The 27,627-nt window shown below is 41.9% G+C and overlaps 1 protein-coding gene and 1 pseudogene across 6 annotated transcripts in view; one reads left to right on the top strand and one right to left on the bottom strand.

The window, feature by feature from the left end:
* The window catches only part of SUN1 (Sad1 and UNC84 domain containing 1), a 63,763-nt gene that overhangs the window by 4,530 nt on the left and 31,606 nt on the right, over positions 1-27,627 (bottom strand). For 3 of the 6 annotated variants that reach the window (XM_053555937.1, XM_053555938.1, XM_053555939.1), the window contains exons 7-21: positions 24,971-25,168; positions 24,301-24,384; positions 23,871-23,981; positions 21,986-22,084; positions 21,414-21,507; positions 20,204-20,262; positions 19,947-20,089; positions 19,279-19,488; positions 10,618-10,704; positions 9,112-9,155; positions 7,029-7,161; positions 4,575-4,829; positions 3,883-3,967; positions 2,691-2,806; positions 458-625 (exon numbers count right to left, since the gene is read on the bottom strand). In XM_053555937.1, the coding sequence (XP_053411912.1) occupies positions 458-625; positions 2,691-2,806; positions 3,883-3,967; positions 4,575-4,829; positions 7,029-7,161; positions 9,112-9,155; positions 10,618-10,704; positions 19,279-19,488; positions 19,947-20,089; positions 20,204-20,262; positions 21,414-21,507; positions 21,986-22,084; positions 23,871-23,981; positions 24,301-24,384; positions 24,971-25,168 (1,886 nt within the window). The remainder of the gene's footprint in view (positions 1-457; positions 626-2,690; positions 2,807-3,882; positions 3,968-4,574; positions 4,830-7,028; positions 7,162-9,111; positions 9,156-10,617; positions 10,705-19,278; positions 19,489-19,946; positions 20,090-20,203; positions 20,263-21,413; positions 21,508-21,985; positions 22,085-23,870; positions 23,982-24,300; positions 24,385-24,970; positions 25,169-27,627) is intronic. The other 3 variants (XM_053555940.1, XM_053555943.1, XM_053555942.1) reach the window with 3 other exon arrangements.
* On the top strand, positions 7,462-7,562 carry LOC128562863 (uncharacterized; annotated as a pseudogene).

Below are 27,627 nucleotides of genomic sequence, written 5' to 3'. Positions count from 1 at the left end.
GGAAAGGGGAGAGCAGAGAGAGAGATGACAAAGGGGTAAGGGAAAGGAAGAGCAGAGAGAGGGAAGGAGGGAGGGGAGTAGGAGAAGGGAAGAGCAGAAAAAGGGAAGGAGAGGAAAGTGGGGTCTCGGGGTGTGACACACCTTTTGGGGGCAAGACACAAGTATAAGAGGGACTTTACCTAACAAATGCAATCAGTGTACCTGGTTATCTTGTACCCTCAATAAATCCCCAACAATTAAAAAAGTAAAAAGTGATCAATAAAATTCTCAAAACCAGGCACATTTAGCTTCTTCAATTTAGCAATATATACAAACTGGACATCAATATATTATTTATAATTTACTCTTCCTGGAAATGCGAGTATTAGAGGGCAGCAGGGTGGCATGCTGTGATGACGTTTGCCTTTGAGAATTCCCAGGAAGGGATGGGATGAAAAGCTCAACCAAATGCACTCACATATACTGCGAAGTCCTTGGGGGCACTGGTGATGTTGCCGGTTGGTGACAGCGTCTTTGGTATGTGCTCCAGAGTGACGGCAGTTGGGTGGATCACCATCGAGAGCCTCACCACCAGGTAGCCCTGGGAGCCTTTGAACGCCCAGCAGTTACCCGGGTACATGTCAGGCTAGGGAAAGGCAAAATGAAATGCCAGTGCAAGAGTTTGAACAAGCTCTTAACCACTTAAAAAACAGAAGCAATTAAGTGCAAAGATTAATAATACAGAAATAAAAATGAAAGAATTTTTGTACAGTAAAAATCACCACAAGCAAAGTCAGAAGACAAACTAGGAAAAAGCATTTGTAATTTAGATCTCAAAGGTCATTATCTCTAATACCTAAGTTTTATGAAAGTTAAGATAACCAGAGCCACAAAGAAAAATGGACAAGACATAGAAACATACTTTAAAAATATGAAACATATGAAAAGATGCTCTGCTCCTTATACAATAAATAAAAAATTCAAATTAAAATAAGATGTAACTACCAGTTCTCTTGCATTAGAGTGACAGTAATACAAAAGTTTGACAGAGCATGTGATTGTGCTGTAAAAAAACACACATTCTCGCTGATGATTAAAGCACAAAATGCACCAGCCGGGAAGAGGCATAAAGGATACTATAATAGGTGTCCTTGGGGAAAGGAGAAGAGGACTCATGAGCCCATGAATGGGGACTAGTGAAACAGGCTGTGGACCAGAGCAGCGGCTATAGCCAGGGGGCAAGGCGAGAGCAAGCAGTCCACCCTTGTGAGGTCCAGTGACATATGCACGTCTATCTGTGTTTTATAGAGAAAAGGTTGAATGAATGGCATGCCTGTATACATTTTGTTTTCTCCCTTGTGCCAGGTATCTATTTATTGCCTCTTAGGCCCAAATCCATCCTGTTAGCCTGCCTTGTGAAAAATGGAGCTGGGTAGCCTTTGTCAATGCAGGGTGCAGGAGGAAAACCGAGGCGCCCCTCTTGGGAGTTGTGCAGCAGAATGCCTCTCATGGATTTCTGGCAGGATCTACCAGCAAGGCAGCAAGAATCTTTCCCACTGTCCAGCAAGCTGTGGCATGTCCTATCTGGACTTCACCCCTGGGCAAAGCAAGGGACAATTCTCAGGTGTTCCACTTCAGTCCTGGGGTGGGAGTTGGTCCTCACATCTGCCATTCCTACATTCTTTGAAAATTCTCTTTACTTCCCAGTAGCCAATCACTTGTTACTCCAATCCCATAATATCTAACAGTTCTTTATACTAAACGTTTCCCACTCTAGTTCTCCCACTCTGGAACTGTCCCGCTCTCTCCCTTACGTACATCTAACACACCTAGAGCCCTCACTACGCCATCACCAGCTCTCAGCAGTGTGACAGCAACAGCACTGTGCACTTGTGCAGCATCTGGGGTGTGGCAAGAACACCAAGGCCTTTGAGGACTTGGTTATGGCCAGGAGCAGGAGGCAACGCCATGGAGGTGGTCCTGTTGGCCTTGCCACGTGACCGCCTACACCAGCGGTGCCTACAAACTGGTATGAAAGAAAGGCAGCTGCATGGTGCCCTGAGGCACATAGCCAGTATATTCCATTGTCTTCAGGGAAGAACAATTCCACAAAGGCTGGCAGCAGTGTTTAGGGAGAGCAATCAACACTGACACCAAAAGAAGGAGAGCTGGGGTCTCAGGATGAGGATGGTTCCCAAAGGACTCTGACAAATGCTCATCTCTACCCACTCCCACTCTTTAGACAACTCACAATCTCACAACACAAGACCAACCAGCTATGAACATGAACAAATAACTACCTATAGCATGGTGAATAATCTCACAAACATGACAAAGAGAAAAACAACAGGGTGAGGATGACAGTGTGGTTCCACCCATGTGAAACTCACGCTGAAGCAGGACCCACTCATGGTAACCCTACCCCAGTCCAGATGCCACTGGATGTGTCAGAAAGCCTCATGATGCTGGGAAAGCTGATTCCTATACTGGTGCTAGTTTCACAGGTGTTCATTTTAAGAAATTTTGCTGAATACTTATGATCTGTATACTTTCAATCTGTTTATATACCTTGATAAAAAGCTAAGGAAATGCATCAATAAATTGGGCACAACCAGCACTTTGCCTGTGCTTGAGGGCCTCCTCGACCAGGTGGCAGAGGTGGGAGCCTGCATATGACCAAGTGCAGCCCCAGGGGGTAGGTGTCTACTCACCTGGATGACAACTCGTGGGGACTGGGAGAAGTACCATAGTGGGATTCCAAACAGACTTATTAGCGCTGTTTTGGTTTCATAAGTTTCAGAGCAGCGAGTACTCAAAATGCTACCACCTTAAAGTAAAATTTAAGTTTTGTTTTAGTATTTGATTCCACCATTTTGGAAGCTGTCTCATTACCCATATTAAGGATTTATTCAAAGTATTTTTTTTTTTTTTTTTTTTTTTTTGCAGTTTTGCAGTTCAAACCTGGGGCTGGGTTTGAACCTGCCTCCTCCTGTATATGGGGCCAGCACTCTACTCACTGAGCCACAGGTGCCACCCATATTCAAAGTATTTTTAAAACTTTAAAGTATTTTACTCGTACAAAGAAGCCTCTACTTTAGATCAATCCTATTCTTAATTAAGAATAGGATTTACTTTCTCCAAATTCATTGCCCTATCCACCAGGCCTCCTATGGAATCACTACATTTTAAAAATTGAAAAAAAAAAATCAAGATTTTCTGTAACACATATGTGGTGGCAAAATCTTCCTACATGAAGTCACTTTCTATTTTTACTTATCTCATGTGTTTCTTCAAAGACATGAGGGACCTGTGTTGGACCTGGGAGGCTGTACCCAGTACCAAGGGTATCATGTGGACCTTAGTACTTTACTAAAGTACGATTCTGACTTCTCAAATGCATTTGGCCCCAAGAGTTCTGGTCTACACTTGGGCACCTGCAGCATCTCCCAGACTGATGGACCACAACAGGCCTTTGTATTTCTTTGAAGATCCAAAACACCATACTGCCATTCTATCCATTTAGCCTGCTTCTATTTATTGCCCCTCTCACTGTTGAAGAGGAAGCTCCACAGGGCCAGGGTTTGGTGATCACTGTTGTGTCTCCACTATAGGGCTGAAGGATCTACCACCAAACCACAGGAGAGTGTGTGGGACTGACCCACATGCTGTGATATAGATAGACCCTGACAAGGCCACAAGCACATACCACCAACTCTTCCAGGGAAAACATGTGTCCTAAAAGTAACTAACTAGAAAAAAGAAATACGAGGGACTTGCCCAGAATAATGCTCTTATCTCAGATTTTTTAAAGTTCTATCAAGTTCTTACTACTGGAACTTCTCAAGTTCACACTCAATAATAGATGGCCATTTAATTCAGTGATTACAATGTCTATTTACTTACCACCAGATTCCAGAGCAAAGTCCACCATCCCGGTCTTGTCCTGGGAATACAGCTTCAAAGCATTGTTCACAATAACACGTGCTTGCTGGACAGACAATGTGAAACAGAAAAGACTTAGGTTTTACTGGCACAAATGAAAACTGGATGCTTCTATCAAGAGAATATTTTAATAAAGTACACTCAGAGGATGACAGCCAAGGCGGTGTCTCAGCAGCCCCGTGCTGAGACAGAGATGGGAAGGCACAAGAATTGCTCTACTCGGGGCTCAGCAACAGTCACGGTAAATCTTAGAAACAGAAAAAAAATCCCTGGGAGCAATAATACTTGAACAAAGCAAGGAGTAGGCTTTGGGACTATAATCTGGGTATTACTGGGGAATTTTTATGCAATATCAGAAGATAAGGTCACACACAGGAAGATAGTATCTCTGGGACAAAAAGATTCACAAACTACAAAGCATCCTAAGCAGCAGCTGAATGACACATCACACTCAGCTCACTAAGAGAGCAACAAGATTCACTGAGCTCTGAATTTGGCACCATGCTAAGCACACTTGGCATCACCTCACTCATGCCAGACTGCATTCCCGTGCAACCATCCTTAGAAGACAACATCGCAACCTGCTGGCTTCATAACCAGGTAATCCATCTGACCATGACATTGGCATCGAGCATTTCTTGGGGCCGACTCACCGCTTCTGTGATTCCAGAAACCCCTGCCTTGTGCACAGCAGACACGACAGTCTCAGAAGTGGGGATCTGCTTTGTCACCGAAATGTGATGGGTGATATTCTTCAGTATCTGTAGCTCTAAGTCTTGTAATAAAATTTGCAAATCTTCTTTGCTTACAAATTGAGAAGAAAACTTTTGGAGCAGCCATTCAAGAGAACCATCTTGCTGATCTTCAGAGAATATGAGTTTGACAGTTTCTCTGACTTGGGCATCTACCTGGTAATATAATTAGTAAATGTAACATGAATTTACAATCTTAACACCATAATCATTTCATCTCTTCATGTAAATTATCTTATATACCTTCTCAAAATGTACCACTGAACTGTGACACAATTTTCCTTCATATTAAATTTAAAAACCCCTCCAAATTTGTTGGAATATATTAAAGTAAATAGGAATAAACAAAAGCATGATTACCAATAAAATTTATACCCATGGAACTAAAGAGAAAGAGTCCATGTCACGCTGCTCAGCCAGCATGCCCCATCCAACAGGGCACCCACTGTGCACCCCCATAGGTTAGGTGTAAAGAAGAATGAAAGTGCCCCTTGCTTTCAGCAAATTTGTTCTCATAAGGAAATAGGCATATATAAGAACCTAAAGTGCAACTTTATGCTTAGTATGTCCATGTGTGTTATTTTTGTGTACATACATGTGTCACTCTGTATATACAATCTCTTTTTTTTTTTTTTTGTAGAGACAGAGTCTCACTGTACCGCGGCTCACAGCAACCTCTCTTGGGCTTATGCGATTCTCTTGCCTCAGCCTCCCGAGCAGCTGGGACTACAGGCGCCCGCCACAACGCCCGGCTATTTTATTTTTTGTTGCAGTTTGGCCGGGGCTGGGCTTGAACCTGTCACCCTCAGCATATGGGGCCGGCGCCCCACTCACTGAGCCACAGGCGCCACCCTACAATTCTCTTTTTGCTTTATAAGGAATAGAGTATTGGGAGAAGCAGCACAAGAAAAGCACCACCTTCCATGGTAACACACACAGACCAGCGCATTTGCTCAGAACAGCCACACAGACCTACCACTGTTCAGCCCACACTCCTCAGATGTCATCTAGCTGCTTCCTTGCCCTCACCCGCTTCAATGCTACCCATTCGGCAATGGCCTCTTAGAGCCTCTGTGCTTGGTACTCAAGAGTCTGGTTGCTGTTTTCAAAGTGAGTGCACATTTATAACTGGTTACTATCCTAAGACTTTCCTCCCAAAGGCCATGGGTGTTCACTGTCCCACTAGCCAGAAGCAAGCCCACCGCCAGCAGTCAGTATGGGTGCCGTCATCACGCCTGTCGATCTGCGCACTAAAGACAGGAGTTTATTTTAATTTGCAGATCCAATTAGTAAGATGCTTTGTATGGCTCCACTGTTTCCCTTCTTAACAATTCTAGGAACTCTCTACACATTAAGAAGAATTTGTCAACACTTTGGGAGTCTGAGGAGGGTGGATTGCCTGAGCTAGAGCGAGACCCCCATCTCTAAAAATAGCCAGGCGTTGTGGTGGGTGCCTGTAGTCCCAGCTACTCGGGAGGCTGAGGCAAGAGAATCACTTGAGCCCAAGAGTTTGAGGTTGCTGTGAGATATGATGCCACGAAACTCTACCAGGGGCAACAAAGTAAGACTGTCTCAAAAAAAAGAAGAATTTGTGTTACAATTACTTTCCTGATCAACTGTCTGATCTGACTTATTATGACTAAATGCTGTGTTCTCATCCTCAAGCAGCTGTTAAATGTCTAGATTTTCTCCTCTACAAAAGGGCAGACAGACCTGAAGGCAGATCAGTGATGTTATAGTAGGAAACAGAGCAAGGCTGTGGTGCATGGCTACTTGTATGCAGAGACACAAACATCCTGCCCAGATCAGTGCTGACCTTGGACGTGTGCATATGAAGACATATGGAAAGACACTGGTGTGGTGTTATGTTGCTGACTGGGGGGAATTCTGAACAGCAAATTTGAATTTGTTATTTTGAAATGTTTAAAAACTTCAAATATATATATATGTGTATATATATATATATATATATATATATATATATTTAGACAGAGTCTCACTTTGTTGCCCTCAGTAGAATGCCATGGTAACACAGCTCACAGCCTGGGCTTAAGTGATTCTCTTGCCTCAGCCCCACAAGCAGCTGGGACTACAGGTGCCTGCCATAACACCCAGCTATTTTTGTTGTTGTTGTAGTTGTCATCGTTGTTTTGCAGGCCCAGGCTGGGTTCAAACCTGCCGGTATATGTAGTCGGTGCCCTAACCACTGAGCTACGGGTGCTGAGCCTTCAAATATAGTTTTAAAAAGTTTTTAAAGGAAGCTGAAATTAAAGAACTTAATAAATCTAAGTCATCAACTCAATTTTTCTCTTACTTTCCCTTATAAAACAAAAAGTAAAAGCAGAAGAAACATACTTTTTCATGTATTACATCCATCTTTTCACAGCTAGTCTTCACATGCTGCCAAGTTGACAATTCCGACTTCAGGTGATCCAGCTCTAGTTCAAGGTGCCTGACAGTGGACAGGAGGCGCTGCTCGTCAGTCTCCCTGGAATTCAGTGATGACAAGAAATGAGTCATGCACCATAAGCCACCTACACTTAAATGCTCTACACATACACATTAAAAAAAAAACCAATCGTATTCCTAGGAAAGTCAGCACTGTAAAGACACCAAACTGCACTATGCTATATGGACATTTGCTACCACTCATAAATCACAATCCCAAAGGTTCATCCGACAGGTGCATTATATACAAATTACAAAGACCACACAAGTAGGCTCTCTCCCAAAATGCTATTAGCATTGGTTATCTTTTTAGTGGCAGATGAAAACAATTTAGTTTTTAGTGCTCGTTTCGGCAGCACTAAAATTGGAACAATACAGAGAAGATTAGCATGGCCCCTGCGCAAGGATGACACTCAAATTCGTGAAGTGCTCCATATTTTTAGAATGGAAGAAAAAGTATCCAATGTACTCAGCCCTACTATGAAACTAATTTAGGGTTTTCATATGAAAGCTATAACCCAGTTATAACCTAAGAATATGGGGAAGAGGGAGAGGGGGGGAGGGAAGGGGAAGGATGGGTAGAGGGAGGGTGATTCGTGGGATTACACCAACGGTGCATCTTATAAGGGTACATGTGAAACTTAGTAAATGTAGACTATAAATGTCTTAACACAATAACTAAGAAAATGCCAGGAAGGCTATGTTAACCAGTGTGATGAAAATGTGTCAAATGGTCTATAAAACCAGTGTATGGTGCCCCATGATCGCATTAATGTACACAGCTATGATTTAATAATAAAAAAAGAAAAAAAAATTTAGTATTTAAATACTTTATTTCCTGAAAATCATAAGACTTCAGAAATAATATTTATCAATAATTATTGATAATTTAGTTGAACTTAAATTTCATGCCAATGGAATGAATAATCAAAAAATATATGGCTTCATGTCTGTCTTAATTCTATCTTACATAGGTACTGTATATTATATTAATAATATAAAATATTGCAATGTCTTTACATTTGTTTATAGGTAGATATAGTGGTTGAGATACTAACCATTCATATCTCAAAAAAGTATACTCACAGATGAACACTTTAGGGTTCACATGTCAGCACATCAGAGCAACTATTAATTGAAATGAAAGCTCTAGAAGGAAAGAAGATGTGCTCAAGTGTCCCAAAGAGGGACATCCAGGGTCTAGAGTCCCAACAAGGGTCCTCAAAAACACACAGGAGCAAAGGTGAGGAGGATGCACACTAACATCATCTGAATGGTCCATCCTGAGTCTAGCCACAGGAATTAGAGGAAACACCAAAAAAGTAAAGTCTTCATATTTAAGAGAAGGGGATAAGGAATATGGAGTGAGCTTGCTATGGGATAAAATTAAAGATATGAAAAAAAAAAGATGCAGCTCTGGGAATACCAGTAAAAGGGAAACACTACACTTTAAGGGGGGTACAGGCAAGCTCCAGGGCCCCAGGGTACGGCAGAAGGACTGCACTGACAGCATGGCAAAGAAATGGCTCTGAGTGCAGAGAACTCAAAGCCACCTAGGGAGGGCAGCGTGTGAAGAGGGCCAATAGGAAACATGCTTCCCAGAAGGTGGGGTCCTTCTTGCTGGAGGAAAATTGCGGAGTGGGAGGGATGGTGCCAAGCTTTAACTCAAGCCAATGGATCTGGTGGAGGCCTGGTCTAGAGTCCACTGTAACACAAGCTCCAAGGCTGGCCCTTCCACACACACCCAGCACTAAGGCTCTCAGGTCCAAGCAGGGGCACCATCACCTCTGGGTATGGTGAAACACTGACAGTCCTCACTTGGTCCCCAGAAGAACACACAGTTGGGCGTGTCTCAACCACAAAGCTCAGTTACTTCGATAATGCTAGGTGAGGTCCACACCAGCATCCCCTCATATTATTGCTGCCACTCCAAATCACAAAAAGGAGAAACACAAAAGACAAAATAGTAAATTATTTGAAATTATCCTACCTAATTGCTTTTAGCTTGGTCTGTTCTAATTCCTTCTGGATGGCCTAAAAAGTACAAGAAACAATCTATTTTAATTCACAGTTATATACAGACTTCATAAAACCATACTTGATTAACTCAAAAACTATATTTTTATCTAGACTTTTTCACTCTTATTCAAAGTTGACTCACAAGTAGGGGACGTTTATTTTATATTTCAAAGTAAACTTTTTTTAAAAGTCATTATGTGTATTCTGAGATATTCCTGTGCCAGGAACAGGAACAGCTTGATGAATTTTCAAAATACACAGCTCCTACATCTAGCACCCAGCTAAGAAACAGAACATGGTCACCACCTCTAGAGAGTGTATTTTTTTTTTTTTTTGTAGAGACAGAGTCTCACTGTACCGCCCTCCGGTAGAGTGCCGTGGCATCACACGGCTCACAGCAACCTCTAACTCATGGGCTTACGCGATTCTCTTGCCTCAGCCTCCCGAGCAGCTGGGACTACAGGCGCCCGCCACAACGCCCGGCTATTTTTTGGTTGCAGTTTGGCCGGGGCTGGGTTTGAACCCGCCACCCTCGGCATATGGGGCCGGCACCCTACTCACTGAGCCACAGGCGCCGCCCTAGAGAGTGTATTTTAAATGTAGAAGGAAAAGAAAAGATAAATTTACATGTGGAGATATGACTTATTAACAAGGTCTATTCAAAGATGTCTGAGATAGCCACACTATACTATGTTGAATAACAGCATCTGTTCAAACTCTGACTTAACAGAGGTCTTCACCACTCCAACACAGGACAAGGCCACCCCAAAATAAAATAATCCTAGATCCTTTCACCAGGTGAGCTAATTCTTACCTCTGGCTGACTTCTCTCAGCCCTCTCCCCTTCTTTTTCGTTGAATTCCCCTGGTTCTGACAGGGTCTGTAATATAGGGCTGGTCTTGAGATCCCCAAAGGGTTGTGCTAAATCTAACCCTTAGGTTCATCATGTTTTACAACTTAGTCCAACAAATACATGAACATCACATCTCTAACATGCCAGGCTCTGAACCTGAATTTGAACACTTCATAATCTGCATCGCTTAGATCAGGGCAAGCCTCTGGCCTCCCTCCAGCTTTACCAGCATCTAATAGTAATGGACTTTCCAGCCCCAAAGTAATGTTCAGGTCCTTTATCCTCCCTATAAAGGCAATGCAATTTTGGAGGCCGATAGGGAGGAAAAACAGGGACTCCGACACCAGGACTAGCTGGACTAGAATCCTGCCTCCTATGCACAGCCTGCTCTAACTCAGGAGAGACACCTGGAGCTGGCGACTCAGGTGCACTGACTGAGCACTAAATGCAGCAACACGGAACTGCCAAAGGAGAACAAAATAAACATTTCTTTCAGTTTAGTTTTACAAAGAACAACAAAAAATACTCTTGAAAAAGGCATATTAAATGGCTAAGGAATTTTAAACTATTAACTGCAATAGTCATTTTGTTGGGGACTACAATTATAAGGTCAAGAATAAGTACCTCAGATTTTTCTGTCAGTTTCCTGAGAACGTCTTCCAAGTTTGAGATACGGAGTTCATGTTCTTGGTGGGAAGTCATAAAGTCAGTCTTAGAAGAGAAGAAAATGAATGAACAAATGATAAAGTTAAGCAACAAACAAAAATTTATCAATTTAGGCCAGGTCCATTTCTACACAAAATATAAAAAAATTAGAGATTATTTTGTCCCAACTTGGCATAGCATCCTTAAAGGAGTAACCACCTGGGCGGTGCCTGTGGCTCAGTGAGTAGGGCGCCGGCCCCATATACCGGGGAGGGGGTTGGGGGATGGGTTCCAACTTGGCCCCGGCCAAACTACAACAAAGAAGATAGCCAGGCACTGTGGCGGGCCCCTGTAGTCCCAGCTGCTTGGGAGGCTGAGGCAAGAGAATCGCCTCAGCCCAAGAGCTGGAGGTTGCTGTGAGCTGTGATGCCACAGCACTCTACTGAGGGCAACAAAATAAGACTCTGTCTCAAAAAAAGAAAGGAGTAACCACTTAATAACATTCTTATCTTCATCTCTTACTTTAGAGATCTTAAATTTGTGTTAAAATGCACAAATAGCTTTTCTAGTTACATAAGAATATTAATAGAGAAGTCCTATAAATAACAGACAACACTGTAGAAAGCAATTACTACTCATTCAACAAACATTCATTAGGGACCCAATATATTCAATGATCTAAAGTAAAATAACCACAGATAAAGATACATGATACACTTATTACCCCTTTGATCATTTCATATTCATTTGAAATGTATGACATGTAAGCATTTATTAGAAGTAAACCAATCAGAACATTTCCTGAGAACACTTGATAATATCACTGAAAATCAAGTCTTCATCAGATGATTTAAGTTATCTGTCACAAAGTTGACAAGCGACGAGACCAACAAAAGCACCCAATTAGTGAAGAACAAAGTGTTTTCAACATAAGTTACCTGTTGAAAAAAACTTTATTTCTACCAATCGATTATTAGGAAGATAAACTCATAGTAAGATTATTGGATATGCTCCTGGGAAGGTCTAGAAAAATCACTGCCAATCATCCGATGGCAAAGAAAGGACTGCACGATCTGAATGACTAAAATCCAGGTCATCAGAGAAAGGTATAACAGAGTAATACAGTACCTGACCTGGGGAGTTTCATTTGTTCATTTACACCCTTGTTTCATTCTAAAACAACCCAAATATACACCAATACTGGAATGATACAAAGAAGAATAACATGGTCCCTGTATCAAGATGACACACAAACTGGTGTCTTATGTAACTAGAAAACCTATTTGTAGACTGATCATGAGATAGAAAATCAACAAACATTGAATGCAAATTGGACTTTAGACCAAATGAACTTAAACATTTACAGAACATTCCGTCCAACAACTACAGAACATACTTTTTTTTCACTAGCACATTCTACAAGATAGATCACATTTCAGCCACAAAACAAGTCTTCAGACATTTTTTAAAAATCCAAATCATACCAAGTAACTTCCCAGGCCACAGTAGAACAAAGCTGAAAATGATAAGAAAAGGAACTTCAGGAACCACACAAATACATGGAAATTAACACACTGCTCAATGATCACTGGGTCAACATAGAAATAAAGACACAAATTCAAAAACTTCTCAAATGAATGAATATGAAAACACAACATATCAAAACCTATGGACCAGCAAAAGCAGTGCTAAAGAAGGAAGTGTACAGCTTTAAATGCCTACATCAAAAAAGTAGAAACAAACTAACGTCATACCTCAAGGAACTAGAAAACCAAGAACAAATCAAATCCAAAGTTAGAAGAAAGAAATAACAAAGATTAGTGCAGAACTGAATGAAATAGAGAACAAAAGAAAACAAAACACCAATACAAAGAATCAATGAAATAAAAAGATGGTTCTTCAAAAACATAAGCAAAATTGGGCAACCCAGTGGGACCCCTTCCATTGTGTTGGAAGTTTTTCTATCCTCTAATAAACTATCACTCTATCGCAAAAAGAAAAAATTGACAAACTATTGCTTGACAGTCTGTGCTAAATAAAAATTAAATTAAAAATTTACAAACCACTGGCTAGATTAACCAACAAAACATAGAAGACCCAAATAAAATCAGAAATGAAAAAGCAGACATTATAAGTGATACCACAGAAATGCAATGATACCACTGGAGACTATTATGAACTGTATGTTCCCAAACTAGAAAACCTAGATGAAATGGATAAATTCCTGGAAACATACAGCTTCTTGATACTGGAGCAGGAAGAAATAGAACTCCTGAATAGACTAATAATGACTAGTCAGAGTGAATCAGTAACAAAATAAAAATTCTCCTAATTAAAAAAAAAAAAGCACAGGACCATATGGATTCACAAGCTGACTTCCACCAAACATACAAAGAACTAACACCAATCCTCCTGGAATCCAACTGCTCCAAAAAAACTCAAGGAGGAGGGAATTCTCCCTAACTCCTTCTACTAGGCCAGTATTACCCTGATATCAAAACCAAATAAAGTTACAACAAAAAGAGAAAACTACACACTAATATCCCTGATGAATACAGATGCAAAAATCCTCAACAAAATACTAGCAAATCAAATTCATCAGCACATCAAAAGGATACTAGGGATGCAAGAGTGATTTAACACATGCAAATCAATAAATGTGATACATTATATAGACAGCATTAAGGATAAAAACCATATAATCATCTCAAAAGACACGAAAAAAGCATTTTTTTTTTTGTAAGACAGAGTCACACTCTGTTGCCCTAGGCAGAGTGCTATGGTGTCATAGCTCACAGCAACCTCAAACTCTTGGGCTCAAGCAATTCTCTTGCCTCAGCCTCCCCAGTAGTTGGGACAACAGGCGTGTGCCACAATGCCTGGCTATTTTCTAATATTTTAGTAGAGATAGGGTCCCGCTCTTGCTCCTGAGCTCAAGTGATCCACCAGCCTTGGCCTCCCAAAGAGCTAGGATTATAGGTGTGAGCCACTGCACCTGGCCAGAAAAAGCATTTGATAAAATTCAGCATCCTTTCATGATAAAAATCTTCAACAAACAAGGCATTAAAATAACATACCTCAAAATAATAAAGGCTCTATCATGTTGAATGGGGAAAGCACTCACCTCAGAACTGGAACAAGACATGGTACCCACTGCCACCACCCCCAGCCAGCAGTGCACCTGAGTCCTCGCCAGAGCAGAGAGGCAAAAAAAGGAAATAAAATGTATCCAAATTGGAAAAGAAGATGTCATGATGTCCCTGTTCATTGCTGATATCCAGAAAACCCTACAGAATCCACCAGAAATTCTTAGATTTGATAAATGCAGTAAAGTTTCAGGATACAAAATCAACGTACAGAAACCAGTAGCATTTGTAATACACCTATAATGACCTACCTGAGAACATAATCAGCACGGCGATCCCATTTAACAATAGCTACAGAAAATAAAACACCTAGGACTATATTTAACTAAGGAGGTGAAAAAGCTCTATAGGGAAAACTACAAAATACTGGTGAATTGCAGATGACACCAGCAAAAAAAATCCACGCTCACAGATCAGAAAAATTAATATCATTAAAACAATCCCACTTCCCAAAGCCATCTGCAGGTTCAATGCAACCCCTATCAAAATGCCAACGTCATTTTTCACAGAATCAGAACAATTCTAAAATTCACATGGAACCAAAACTGGCACCACAGCTCTCAACCCTAGGGCAACTGAGTGAGACTCTGTCTCAAAAGGAAAAAAAAGGACCCACACAGCCAAAAGAATTGGAGGTACTGCACTGCCTAACTTCAAATCCTACTGCAAGGCTACAGTAACCAAAATAGCATGGTACTTATACAAGGACCAGAACGCTTCCATCACAGGAACAGCGTAAAGAACCTAGAGGCAGAGCGACAGACTGACAGTCAAATGGTCCATGATAAAAGTGACAAGAATATACACTGGGGACACCTGTAATCCCAGCACTCCGGGAGGCCGAGGTGGGTGGACTGCCTGAGCTCACAGGTTTGAGACCAGCCTGAGCCAGAGTGAGACCTCATCTCTAAAAATAATCAGGCACTGTAGCAGGCACCTTTACTACCAGCTACTTGGGAGGCTGAGGCAAGAGAATCACTTGAGCCCAAGAGTTTTGAGGTTGCTGTGAGCTATGATACCACAGCTCTCTACTGAGGATGAGAAAGTGACACTACGTCTCAAAAGAAAAAGAATATACACTAGGGAAAGGACATCCTTTTCAATAAATGGTGCTGGGAAAAGTAGATGCAGAATAATGAGACTGGACCCCTATCTCTCATCATATACAAAAACCAGCAAGAGTGGGAATAAAGACAAATTTAAGACCTGAAACTATAAAAATACTGGAAGAAAACCCTAGGGAATGCTCTCTGAACCTTGGTCTAAGAGGGCTAAGCAAAGAATTCATGATGAAGACTTCAAAAGTACAGGCAACAAAAATAGAAATAGACAAGTAGGACTAATTAAACTACAAAGCTTCTGCACAGCGAAAGAAATAAACAACACAGGAATAGACAACCTGCAGAATAGGAGAAATGTTTGCAAATTATATATCCAACATGATACTAATATCCAGAAATCACAAGGACTCAGTTCAACAACAAAAAAAAACCCCACAAATAACCTCATTAGAAAGTGGATTAAGGACATAAATAGACATTTTTCACAAGACAAATAAATGGCCAATAGACAAAAAAATTTTCAACATCACAGTCACCAGGGAAATGCAAATTAAAATTACAATGAGATATCATATTACACCAATCAGAATGGCTATTACCAAAAAGATAAAAGACAACAGATGTTGGCTCAGCACCTGTGGCTCAACCGGCTAAGGTGCCAGCCACATACACCTGAGCTGGTGGGTTCAAATCCAATCCAGGCCTGCCAAACAACAACGACGGCTGCAACCAAAAAATAGCTGGGTGTTGTGGCGGGCACCTATAGTCCCAGCTACTTGGGAGGCGGAGGCAGGAGAATCGCTTGAGCCCAGGAGTTGGAGGTTGCTGTGAGCTGTGATGCCACAGCACTGTACCCAGGGCGACAGCTTGAGGCTCAGTTCAAAAAAAAAAGACAACAGATGTTGGTGAGGATGCAAAAAATGGGAACTCTTATACACTGTTGGTGGAAATGTAAATTAGTACAAGGTCCATGAAAAACAGTATGGAGATTTCTCAAAGAAGTGAAAATAGAATTACTGTTAGATCTTGCAGTCTCATTACTGGGTATCTACTCAAAGGAAAAGTAATCAATACATAAAAAAAAAAATCTGCACTCATATGTTTATCACAGCACTATCTATATACAATAAAAAAGCTATGGAATCAACCTAAGTGTCCATCAACAGAGGACTGGATAAGAGCAATGTGATGTACACACACAATGGAATATTATTCTGCTACAAAAAAGAATTAAATCATTATCTTTTGCAGCAACACAGATGGAACTGGAGGCCATTACCTTAAGTGAAACAAATCAGATGCAGAAAGACAAATACCACGTGTTTATAAATGGGAGCCAAATAATGTGTACACATGGAAGTAGAGTGTGGAACAATGAACTGCGGAGAATCAGAGTGGTACAGGGTATAATGGGGGGTGGATGACGGAAGGGTGCTTGGTGGCTACAATGTGTGTTGCTCCAGACATGGACACACTGAAGGCCCTGTTTTCACCACAATGCAATATGGTATCAATGTAGCAAAACTGCACTTGTATCCCCTGAATATATACAAACAAAAATTTTTTTTTTTTTTTTGGTAGAGACAGAGTCTCACTGTATGGCCCTCGGGTAGAGTGCCGTGGCATCACACGGCTCACAGCAACCTCTAACTCTTGGGCTTACGCGATTCTCTTGCCTCAGCCTCCCGAGCAGCTGGGACTACAGGCGCCGGCCACAACGCCCGGCTATTTTTTTTGTTGCGATTTGGCCGGGGCTGGGTTTGAACCCGCCACCCTCGGCATATGGGGCCGGCACCCTACTCACTGAGCCACAGGCGCTGCCCAATAAAAAATATTTTTTAACCACGCTGGGCACAGTGGAGCACACCTGTAATCCCAGTACTTTAGGGGGCTGAGGCAATAGAATCACTAAACCAGAAGTTTGAGACCAGTGTGGATAACATGGGAGACCCCGGCTCCACAAAAAATTAAAAAATTAGCTGGGCATGGTGGCATATGCCTATAGTCTCAGCAACTTAGAAGGCTGAAGTGAGAAAACCTTTTGAGTCCAGGGGTTTGTGGCTACAGCAAGCTGTGATTACACCAACACTGCACTCCAGCCTGGGCAAGAGAGCAAGACCCTCTTGCTCTCGCTTAAAAAAACATATTAAAAATGAGATAAACTAGAGCAAAGGGATAAAGGGATGAAAGTAAGCTGGAGAGATAAGCCCAAGGCACTGGACACACACCAGGTATGCTATCAAACTTGGCTCTGAAGTCCTCACCACTTCCTTCATTCTGTCTAGAATCTTGTAGCAAGTAAGGACGTGTTGCACCTGCACTGTCCAAACAGACAGCCACCAGCCACATGTGGCTACAGGACACCTAAAAGGTGGCCTGTGCAAGTCAGAAAATAAATTTTTTAAATTTTATTTAGTTTTTAGCTGGGCGTTGTGGCGGGCGCCTGTAGTCCCAGCTACTTGGGAGGCTGAGGCAAGAGAATCGCTTAAGCCCAGGAGTTGGAGGTTGCTGTGAGCTGTGTGAGGCCACGGCACTCTACTGAGGGCCATAAAGAGAGACTCTGTCTCTACAGAAAAACAAAACAAAACAAAACAAAAATTTTATTTAGTTTTAATGCATTTAAACTTACCTAGCCATATGCAAAACAGTGGCACATTCTATTAGACAATACAGATAGAAGATAAATACATGAGATTGGACAATTAAGTTCATGAACTCATCTTAGAAAAAGTGCTACAGGGCGGCGCCTGTGGCTCAAGGAGTAGAGCGCTGGTCCCATAGGCCGGAGGTGGCGGGTTCAAACCTAGCCCCGGCCAAAAACCACAAAAAAAAAAAAAAAGAAAAAGTGCTACATAGCTCATTGCTGAATATTACTATTATCCCCTTTGAAGTTCTCCCCTGGACCAACTTGGTGACTGTAGTGATATTCAGCAATGAGGTATGTAGCACTTTTTCTAGAATAAGTTCATGAATTTAATTATTAGACCTCATATGCCAACAGCTTAGGGGAAAAGGTAACAGATTGCCAATTATCAGCCAGTTAGGATATGTGACATCGGTACGTGGCTGCTCCAGAAAGAAGTCTAGGATCCGGCCCTGCATAAAGATTACAATCACAATTGTCTTCATGGACAGGTATGTGTTGGAACACTGCATAAGGATAGGCTAAATCTGTTTTAGACCCTAATTTTAAAATGAGCCTCAGCTACCTGTTAGTTTACAGAACACCAGATAAATGAATTGTTGTTAATCTTGATTTTCCCAAAAATATGCCAATTGTTTTTTCTTTACAAGAGTGGGCCAACCCCATAACCGTAAGGTCCTAGGTCACTACACTCGTGTCTGTAATCAACGTGCTCTCCTGGCGTGAGTCTATCTCAGCAACTGTCTTGCCTACAGGGACAGAATCGAATAATCTGCCACCAAGAGGATTTCAGATGTTTTTTTTTAAACCAGCATCTATGTTCAAGTGAATTATTTTCAACCTCTTCTGTTTTGCCACATCTGCAAAGAAACAGCAAAGTTTCTCTTTATTTCCCCTTTTTACCTAGAACAGCAGTTCTCAATGACCCACAGGAACTGTATTAAAGGGCCGCAGCATTAGGAAGGTTGAGAACCACTGATGTAGAAATCATCTAAACTTTATGCCTGAGGAACTAGAATAAAGCAACTCTGGTGGAACCAAGGGATGACAGTGTCCTTTGAGGGGACATGAGATTGATGAGATCCCACAAGGAGGGATACGGGTCATTCCTAAGTGGCTCTTCCCTGATAACGTGAGACACCAGGGAGAAGCTCATGAGTGCAACAGGGTGTAATTTCTATTGATAGATTTCAAGCCAAAAGAGCTAAATCATTTTAAAAGAAAATAAACATCAGTTCTAAGAAAAATGCACTAACAAGTCTTTTCATGAGAATGCCAAGTTAAATGAGACATTTACACATAGGCCACTGTTGCACACTGGAAGAGCAGCTACTCCTTACTTCGTAACCCTGAGGTAGTTTCAGACCATAGATTTGAATTTTTTAAATTAATGTTGATGGGCAAAGACTTTCACTTAGATAGGGCTTTCATTTAATTACACTTCGACACATTTCTAAAAGTTAAAATGATGGCTAGGCTCAATTTAGAGAAGAGAATACAAAGGGGCATGTTTCTCCCACAACCAAATACTACTCTTGTGAGGTGACAAACATCTCAATTCCCTCCCTCTTGTATGGGACAACCCCATCTCCCCAACCCCCATGCCCAGGCCCCAGGGCACCGTGGAAGCCTTAGTTCCAGCTCATCGACAAACAACAGAAAACCCCTCTCGGGTGCATGCTGCTCCCAGGACTGAAAAAGTTGCAGGGGAGCGCCTCTCTCTTTCCCTCTGACCCCCAAAGGAGAACCCAGCGCAACCCAGCAGGTCCTCAGAACAGGCAGCACTCACCTCCCGCAGGTGTTGCCCCATGGCATCTCTAACCAACACCGACAGCCCTGCCCGGCCATCATCCACCTGGTCCACCTGAGCCTGCAGTTTCTGAAGTATAGCTGTCAGCTCCCGTAGCCTCTCGTCATGGCTGCGGCACTGTCCAGACAAAGAGGCCACCTGCTGCTCCATGTCACGTGTCCAACGCCAATGAAAAGCCTCATCACCACCCTGAGATAGCAAACAAGGAACAAAACCCAGCAGTCAAATAACCACAGCACAGAGTCAATCAGAAACACAAATCAGTCTATTATAGCAAGGTGCCAACTGCAGGGCGCACAACACATTAAAAGGAAGTTCACACAACCTTAATCACTACTCATTATCCTTACATGATATGACTGCAAGCGGTTTTCATTTTCTTCTTTATACTTTCCATATTTTGCAAAGTCGTGAACACTATTATGCTTTCTAAATTAAAACTAACTGAATGAGATTACTTTAAATGTGTATTATTTGAACTATTTTAGAATATTTAAGAAGCTATAAGACTTGCTTATCCTACACTTAAAAATATTTTCTGAACTAGAACACCTAAGTGAACCTGCCCTGCTCTTGAGTAGTATGAAAACTTACCCTGGAGAATACATATTTGCAATGCCAGTTTAGAGGACTTTCTAACTGGTTACCTGTAGAGGCTGGTTCAGGTGAGAAGTTTCAGGTTTAAGTATGTTCCCGGGGTCGTCTACCCACTGTGTTCTCTGTATGTCTATCCAGTTCAGTATGGGCAGGAATGAAAGGAAATCACCCTGGCCCCACAAGGAGAGACCTGCTGGGGGACAGAACAGCCACACACATACACATGCTGCTTCTCAAAAATGGACTTCACTGCTCAGAATTTTCACTATCTCACGTACATATGGCAACTAAGCCAAATTTTACTTACCTAGTAAAAGTAATAGTGGGATGATCAAGATTAAAAACTTACAAAAATTCCGAAGGCACCTAGAAATAAAATTGAAATCACTTAGTTTGGAAAAAGTAAAAGGCAAGTTCACCACTCTATTTTCCCTCTTTAGATAATTTTATACCCACACCCCACACAAGAAATGTAGTGAGTTTTATCTACAAGGTTTGCAATACCTCCGAGAGAACCTTCCTACAAAACAACGTTCTTGAGACCCACATCAACAACCAACACATTCACAACTCTGCACAACTCTGTGCAGGTGCCACAGGAAAGGCCAAGGTACCCTGCGTCTCTACCCACCTGGGATCACTGACCCCAGTGAGGTCACTGGTGCCCTGGGAAAGGCACCCAGGCAACAGTCACAGGAACCACATTCCCATTCCCAGGCGCTCAGCCATACCAGCTTCCCACTGCCTTCCATTTGCACACTTCTAGTTTCCTAGTGATACCTGCCTCACAGACTGATTTAAAAAATAAAATAAGTAGGCCAGGTGCAGTGGCTCACGCCTGTAATCCTAGCACTCTGGGAGGCTGAGGTACAAGGATTGCTTGAGTTCAGGAGTTCAAGACCAGCCTGGGCATAAGCAAGACCCCGTCTCTACTGAAAATAGAAAGATTAGTTTGAGGTTGCTGTGAGCTGTGATGCCATGGCATCCTACCAAGGGCAACAAAGTGAGACTGTCTCCAAAAATAAATAAATAAATTTAATTAAATTAAAAATAGAAAAATTATGGCTGGGCACCTGAGTTCAGTGGTTAAGTACTTCAGCCTTATGCACCAGAGGTGGCAGGTTTGAACCTAGCCCAGGCCCACTTAACAAAAAAAATAAAAATAGAAAAATTAGCCAAGCACTGATTGTGGTAGGTGCCTGTAGTCCCAGCTGCTTGGGAGGCTGAGGCAGGAGGATCACTTGAACCCAGGAGGGTTCATGAGGTTGCTGATCACTTGAACCCAGGAGGGTTCATGAGGTTGCTGTGAGTTAGGTTAATGCCATGGCATTCTAGCCTGGGCAACAGAAGGAGACTCTATCTCAAAAAAAAAATTAAGTATAGGAAAGCAATTTGTAAAATATAAAACTATGTAAATATAAGGTAAATCATTATAAAATAATAAATCAAATGATAGCCTGCAATTGGCACAAAACTGGTTCTTTAAAACACCACAAGTTGACATCCAGTTTCCTTACCTTGTAAGAAGAAACACATTCAGCCAAGAAATCAGAGTAACAAACTGGTACCATCCAATCCCTAGCCACCAGAATAGTCCAGAGGCTGCCTTCCCTAAAAGAGAAGATACCAAACATTCTAAGGAAATGTTCTTAGCAAAATCAACCTCCTAAATGGACTGTTTTTGTGAAGGCCAAGCTAGAAGCCAAGGAAATCTACTAAAAGATGAAGTTAGAAATGAAGTACATTAAGATGAGGCTAGTCACCACAGCAGGAACAGCAACACACTAATAAATACACAAAACAAGGTATGAAAGAAGACGTCAAATTTATGCATTGCCAGTCACATTAAAATCAAGTCATTAGACTCACACAAAACCCAACACACCAGAGAAGCAAAGAATGCTCATGCATCCAAACATACAGCATGTTAGCATTTCTAAGTAATAAAGAATGAAACATGTTACATCAAGGATCAAAGCATGGGAACCTAAAATGAAATTCTGATTTGGTTAGATAAATCATTTATTGCAGGTGCTTAACTGCCAAAAGCTTTGGAGACAATGCTAACACGGAAATCCAAAATAACCACCTGGAGCCACAATGGCCAACCAAAGGACTGACCACACCATCCTGGACACAAACCATCCCGCAGCTCCAATCCTTCGCAGTGTTTGCATCAAGAAGTAACCTGTGGCAGAGAAGACGAATGCAGTAGGCACACTCAGACCCAGATACCAGAGAACCTACTCTCACACTGACAATGCAACAAAAAACTCCTAGGTTACACATTTTACCCAAACTCTCTCACACTGAGAGAGAGATTCTCAAGAAAAAGAAAAAAAAAAACTATTTTAAGTCTATACAACATACTCACTAAAATTAACTTATGAAAACTCTGGGGGTTTTTAATAGTTTTCATTCTCTTCTGCCTGCAGATACTTAAAATGCAAAATGCAGATTCCCCTTATAAAACCTAAGGGAGAAGGCCCGGTGCGGTGGCTCACTCCTGTAATCCTAGCACTCTTGGAGGCCAGGGTGGGTGGACTGCTTGAGCTCACAAGTTTGAAAACAGCCTAAGCAAAAGTGAAACCCTATCTCTACTTAAAAATAGAAAAACTGAAGCAAGAGGATTGTTTGAGCCCAAGAGTTTGAGGTTGCTGTGAGCTATGATGCCACAGCACTCTACCCAGGGCAACAACTTGAGACTTCATCTCAAAAAAAAAAAGAAAATCAAAAAAACTCCAAGGGAGGGTTGATTGGTGGTGAGAAGCTATCCAATAAATGCTGGCAGTTGGTGTCAGAATATATATTGAAAAGATAATACAACATTTTAAAGCAACAGACCAGCAGTTCATGTGTTCTAGGTGAGAAAATGATTATTCAAAGGCCAAAATTAAAATTATTCTAAAGGCTAACATTTCCTGGTAGAAAAACACTTCAGAATCATAACTGGTAGTACCATTTGATAACAGAATACAATACAATAAACTTGATATCGAACAGAGCATATTATACAAGGCAGAAAACTGCTTATGAAATCAATTTTGTTCCATTTTTTTCAAGAGTAATTGCTGAAAGTTATATATTCACACTGACAACAATTTGCATATTCACTCCGACACTGTAAGTAATTCCAATGTAGCTGATGTGTAAAGAGATATGGTGTCAGAGGATTATTTTGAATTAATTGGTTTATGTTTATTAATTAGAGACAATTTTATTTTGAGGCAGTATCTCATTTTGTCACCCTAGTAGAGTGCCGTGGCATCATAGCTCATAGCAACCTCAAACTCTTGGGCTCAAGTGATCACCTTGCCTCAGCCTCCCAAATAGCTCAGACTACAAGCACCCACCACAATGCCCAGCTAATTTTTAGAAACAGGATCTTGCTCTTGCTCAGGCTGATCTTGAACTCCTGAAGCTCAAGCAACCCACCTGCTTTGGCCTCCCAGAGTGCTAGGAGTACAGGCGTGAGCAACGGCGCCTGGCAAGAAACAATTATTTTTGAAGCACAGCTTTAAGGGGGGGAAAAAAAATCTATCTAAAGAGGGTGTCCCTCTACCAAGAAAGCTTCAGGCACGGACTGAATATCTAATATTTTAACATAAATTCCCTCATCACAAACTCCAAGATACAGACAGCAAGCTCTAAAGCAGTGTGGAATTATAGTATTCCCAGCCACGGGACCCAGTTAGGCAGCTTCTTGTAAGATAATATTCCCACACAGGAGGGCAATTAGTAACCTGCCTTTTCAAAACTTTTCATACCACCTCAAATAAATTGCTTTTCATATATTTAATTTATACCAAATAAAGTTACAAAGAAGCTTTTCAAGAGGGAGATTCTCCATGTTTTAAACTTCCTATTAGTTTTTCCAGCAAGGCTTTAGAGCACTTGGATTCCAACACAAACCAAGCAAGGAAAAGCAAGCAGTGCAAAGGAGCACGGTGAGCAGACAGGGCATGGGAGACAACCTGCACAAGCACAGACGTGCCAGAGGGCCCCTGCCAGCCCTGGCGGCCGTGGACACCGTGGATGGGTGGCTGTGTGTGTTTCCAGGTGCTTCTTCCCCTTAGAGTCACCGCCTGTGGGGTTTGGTGAGAAGCAGTTAATGTGACAGATCAATATGCAAACCCGCCAATCTCAACTGTGCGCAACACTAGTTAGAAAAATGAAGAAACTCAAGTTACATGCTGAAAATAAATATATCAAAGCAAACACAGTCTGTCGGCTGTTAGCTTCTATTATTAAGGTGCCTCAGCACCAGCACTGCAGCCCATCCTGGCCAGTGAGGGTGCCTGTGTGACACGGTGCTCATCCCCTACTCCCAGGGGCCCAACATTGCAACTTAGGAGGACCAATTCCAAGACCAACCATTCCCCGTGTGAAATGAAGCATACTTACACAGTGAGCCCCCGTTTACACTGAGGTGGCCATCCTCTCTGAGAAACTCTCTTACATTCATTCTCCCATAGTAACTGGGATGAGCTGCAATACACGCAAAAGAGGCTTAGAAAACTCAGCAATGCTGAGGCTGGTGCTCCTTACACCCCAACAATGCCAGCGTGATCAGAGAACATGCCAGGATTGCCACTGCCAGAGGTTCAGAACAGCTGATGTAGGTGAGTGCAGGGGACAGGACTTTGGTTACGAGAAGAGATTTGAAAGCCCCATCTGGCTAAATAATTTGTGCAGCTAATACAACATGAAGACTGGCTTACTTACAGTTTTTCTGAAACAACATAATTCTAAATACCATTAAAATAAACTGGTTTTGCTTTAAAAAAGTAATAAAAACCAGGAGTTGAACACAGTAATGCTTCATTTAAAAATAACTTTAAAAATGTTAAAATGCTGAACAGCTATCAGAAACCTGAACTATATACAGAATACATTAAAACTTTTATAAGCTCCCAAAATAAAAAGATCCAAAGAAAGCAGCCAGGAGGAAGTCAGCATCGGAATGAAAAGAGGAGAAAAGTGAAGGAAGCGCCGTGGAAGAAAAAGCACAGTGTTTTCTCCACCTTGAAAGCATTATTTGGTGGAAAAAGGAAGATAAAACTTATTTAAATACCTTTCAATTCATGGCTTTTTGATTTATAACTTTTTGATTCACAATCTTTTGATTCATCAGTTTTCAATTTATAATTTTCTGATTCATAATTGAGCTTCATTAAAACCACTTGAAAAAGTTGAACTAAGAATGATGAAAATGATGATGAAGTATATTTGGCCAGCCACAAAATCCTATCCATGTGGAAAGAGGAACCGCCTATTAAGAGACGGGGAACACACATTATTTCTTCCCATAAAGCGAACATTCACTCCCCTGGTAAGTCAGAGAGCCAAATTATTAATATTTCAGGCAAAGTAGAAGCAAAGCACTTTTAAAATGGACACTGAAGACAACCCTTGGGAATGGCTGACAACCCGAGGAGGCGGTAGTGTTGTGTACAGTCCACAGTTGAATCAGCCCCTCGGAGTGGTCATTTCCGACAGTGTCTGCTCCTCTCTGTTATGGTGCTGCCAGCAATATAGTAAAATATTCAATCTGAGGTCATTTCACCCAATATTGTTCACACAAATACAGTGTTCAGATATTACCACCTTCTTAGCAACCTCTGACTCGATTTGCAAAGGGGTAGAGGAACACCAGGGCACTTGCAACCAGGACCTCGGGAGCACCTTAACAGGAGGAGCAAACAGGCAGAACTGACCACTTGGAGGAGCCGATTCAACTGAGGACTGTCTACACAAGAATACCAAGCAGCCCTCAGCTACTTTTTAGTAGAAACATGCACTTTCTGTCCACTTAAATGTGTAAATGTAGGGGTGATGTGTTTCTGCATGGTGTGGAGCACAGAGAAGTAGGCTTGAGTGCATGGCAAGCCCGACAGGCCTGGCATCTGCCCTGGCAAGTGCTTCTGACTTTCCCCTTGTCCTCCACTTTGCATGACAGTGAGTTCAGAATAGATGCGGTATGAGGCCTGCTTGAACTAGTGAAATCTCAGTTGGAATAATTTTAAAGAAACAAATTTAGAGCTTAATTAAAAGGCTGTTTGTGAATTGGAATTCTACACTGAAAAAACATAAACCTGGGGTACTTTAGCCCAGGGCCAACTTAGTTTCACAACATAGCACAAACTTTATATAGAGGCTAGAAAAATAGCAAAATACTTCTAAAAAGTAATGTGGGTGCAGCATCCATAGCTCAGTAGTTAGGGCACTGGCCACATATACCGGGGCTAGTGGGTTCCAACCTGGCCCAGGCCTGCTGAACAACAATGACAACAACAATAACAACAAAATAAGATGGGCATTGTGGTGGCCTGTCGTCCCAGCTACTTGGAATGCTGAGGCAAGAGAATCACTTAAGCCCAAGAGTTTGAGGTTGCTGTGAGCTGTGATGCCATGGTGCTGTAACAAGGGTGACGCAGTAAGACTCTGTTGCAAAAGAAAAAAAAAAAGAAGTAATGTAGCCAGGCCTGGTGGTTCAGACATTTCAAGAGGCCAAGGTAGGAGGGTCACTTGAGTCTAAGAGTTTGAGACCAGTCTGGGCAACATAGTGAGATACTGTCTCTAAAAAATATGTTAAAATTAGCTGGCCATAGTGGTGGGCAACTGTAGTCCCAGTTACTTGGGAGGCTAAGTCAGGAGGATCACTTGAGTCCAGGAGTTCGAGGCTATAGTCAGTGATGGTCATAACACAGCACTCTAAGCCTAGGCAACGGAGCAAGGAAGACATTGACTCTAAAAAAACTTTTAAAGAAAAATAATTTTTAAATATAAAGATTTTTTTTTTTTCTGAGACAGAGTTTCACTATGTTGCCCTCAGTAGACTTCCATGGTGTCACAGCTCACAATCTCAAACTCTTGGGCTCAAGCGATTCTCTTGCCTCAACCTCCCAAGTAACTGGGATTATAGGCACCTGCCACAACGCCCAGCTATCCCAGCTATTTTTTTGTTGTAGTTGTACTGTTCAGCAGGCCCAGGCTGGGTTCAAACCCATCAGCCCCGATGTATGTAGCCAGTGCCCTAACTACTGAGCTACAGGCACTAAGCCAAATAAGATTTTTTAAAAGGTAACAGCAAAATCTTATCTCTAAAAATAATTTTTTAATGTTAAAAAATGAAGTTAAGGGCCAGGCACACTGGCTCACGCCTGTAATCCCGACACTCTGAGAGGCCGAGCAGGTGGATCGCCTGAGCTCATGACTTAAAGACCAGCTTGAGCTAGAATAAGACCCGGTCTCTAAAAAATAGCTGGGCATTGTGGGCAGATGCCTGTAATCTCAGCTCCTCGGGAGGCTGAAGCAAGAGAATCGCTTGAGCCCTGGACTGAGGTTGCTGTGGGTTATGATGCCACAGCACTCTACCAACAGAGTAAGACTCTGTCTCAAAATAAAAATAGGGGCAGCGCCTGTGGCTCAGTGAGCAGGGCGCCAGCCCCATATACCGAGGGTGGCGGGTTCAAACCTGGCCCCATCCAAACTGCAACAAAAAAATAGCCGGGTTGTGTGGCAGGCGCTTGTAATCCCAGCTACTCAGGAGGCTGAGGCAAGAGAATCACCTAAGCCCAAGAACTGGAGGTTGCTGTGAGCTGTGATGTCACAGCACTCTACCGAGGGTGACAAAGTAAGATTCTGTCTCTAAAAATAATAATAATAATAATAAAATAAAAATAAAAGATGAAGTTAATCTCTATTAACTTATAAAATGAAAAAGTTATA

Source organism: Nycticebus coucang, chromosome 12 (assembly GCF_027406575.1).
Source record: "Nycticebus coucang isolate mNycCou1 chromosome 12, mNycCou1.pri, whole genome shotgun sequence".
NCBI classification, from domain to species: domain Eukaryota; kingdom Metazoa; phylum Chordata; class Mammalia; order Primates; family Lorisidae; genus Nycticebus; species Nycticebus coucang.
This window is presented reverse-complemented; position numbering and strand designations above follow the sequence as displayed.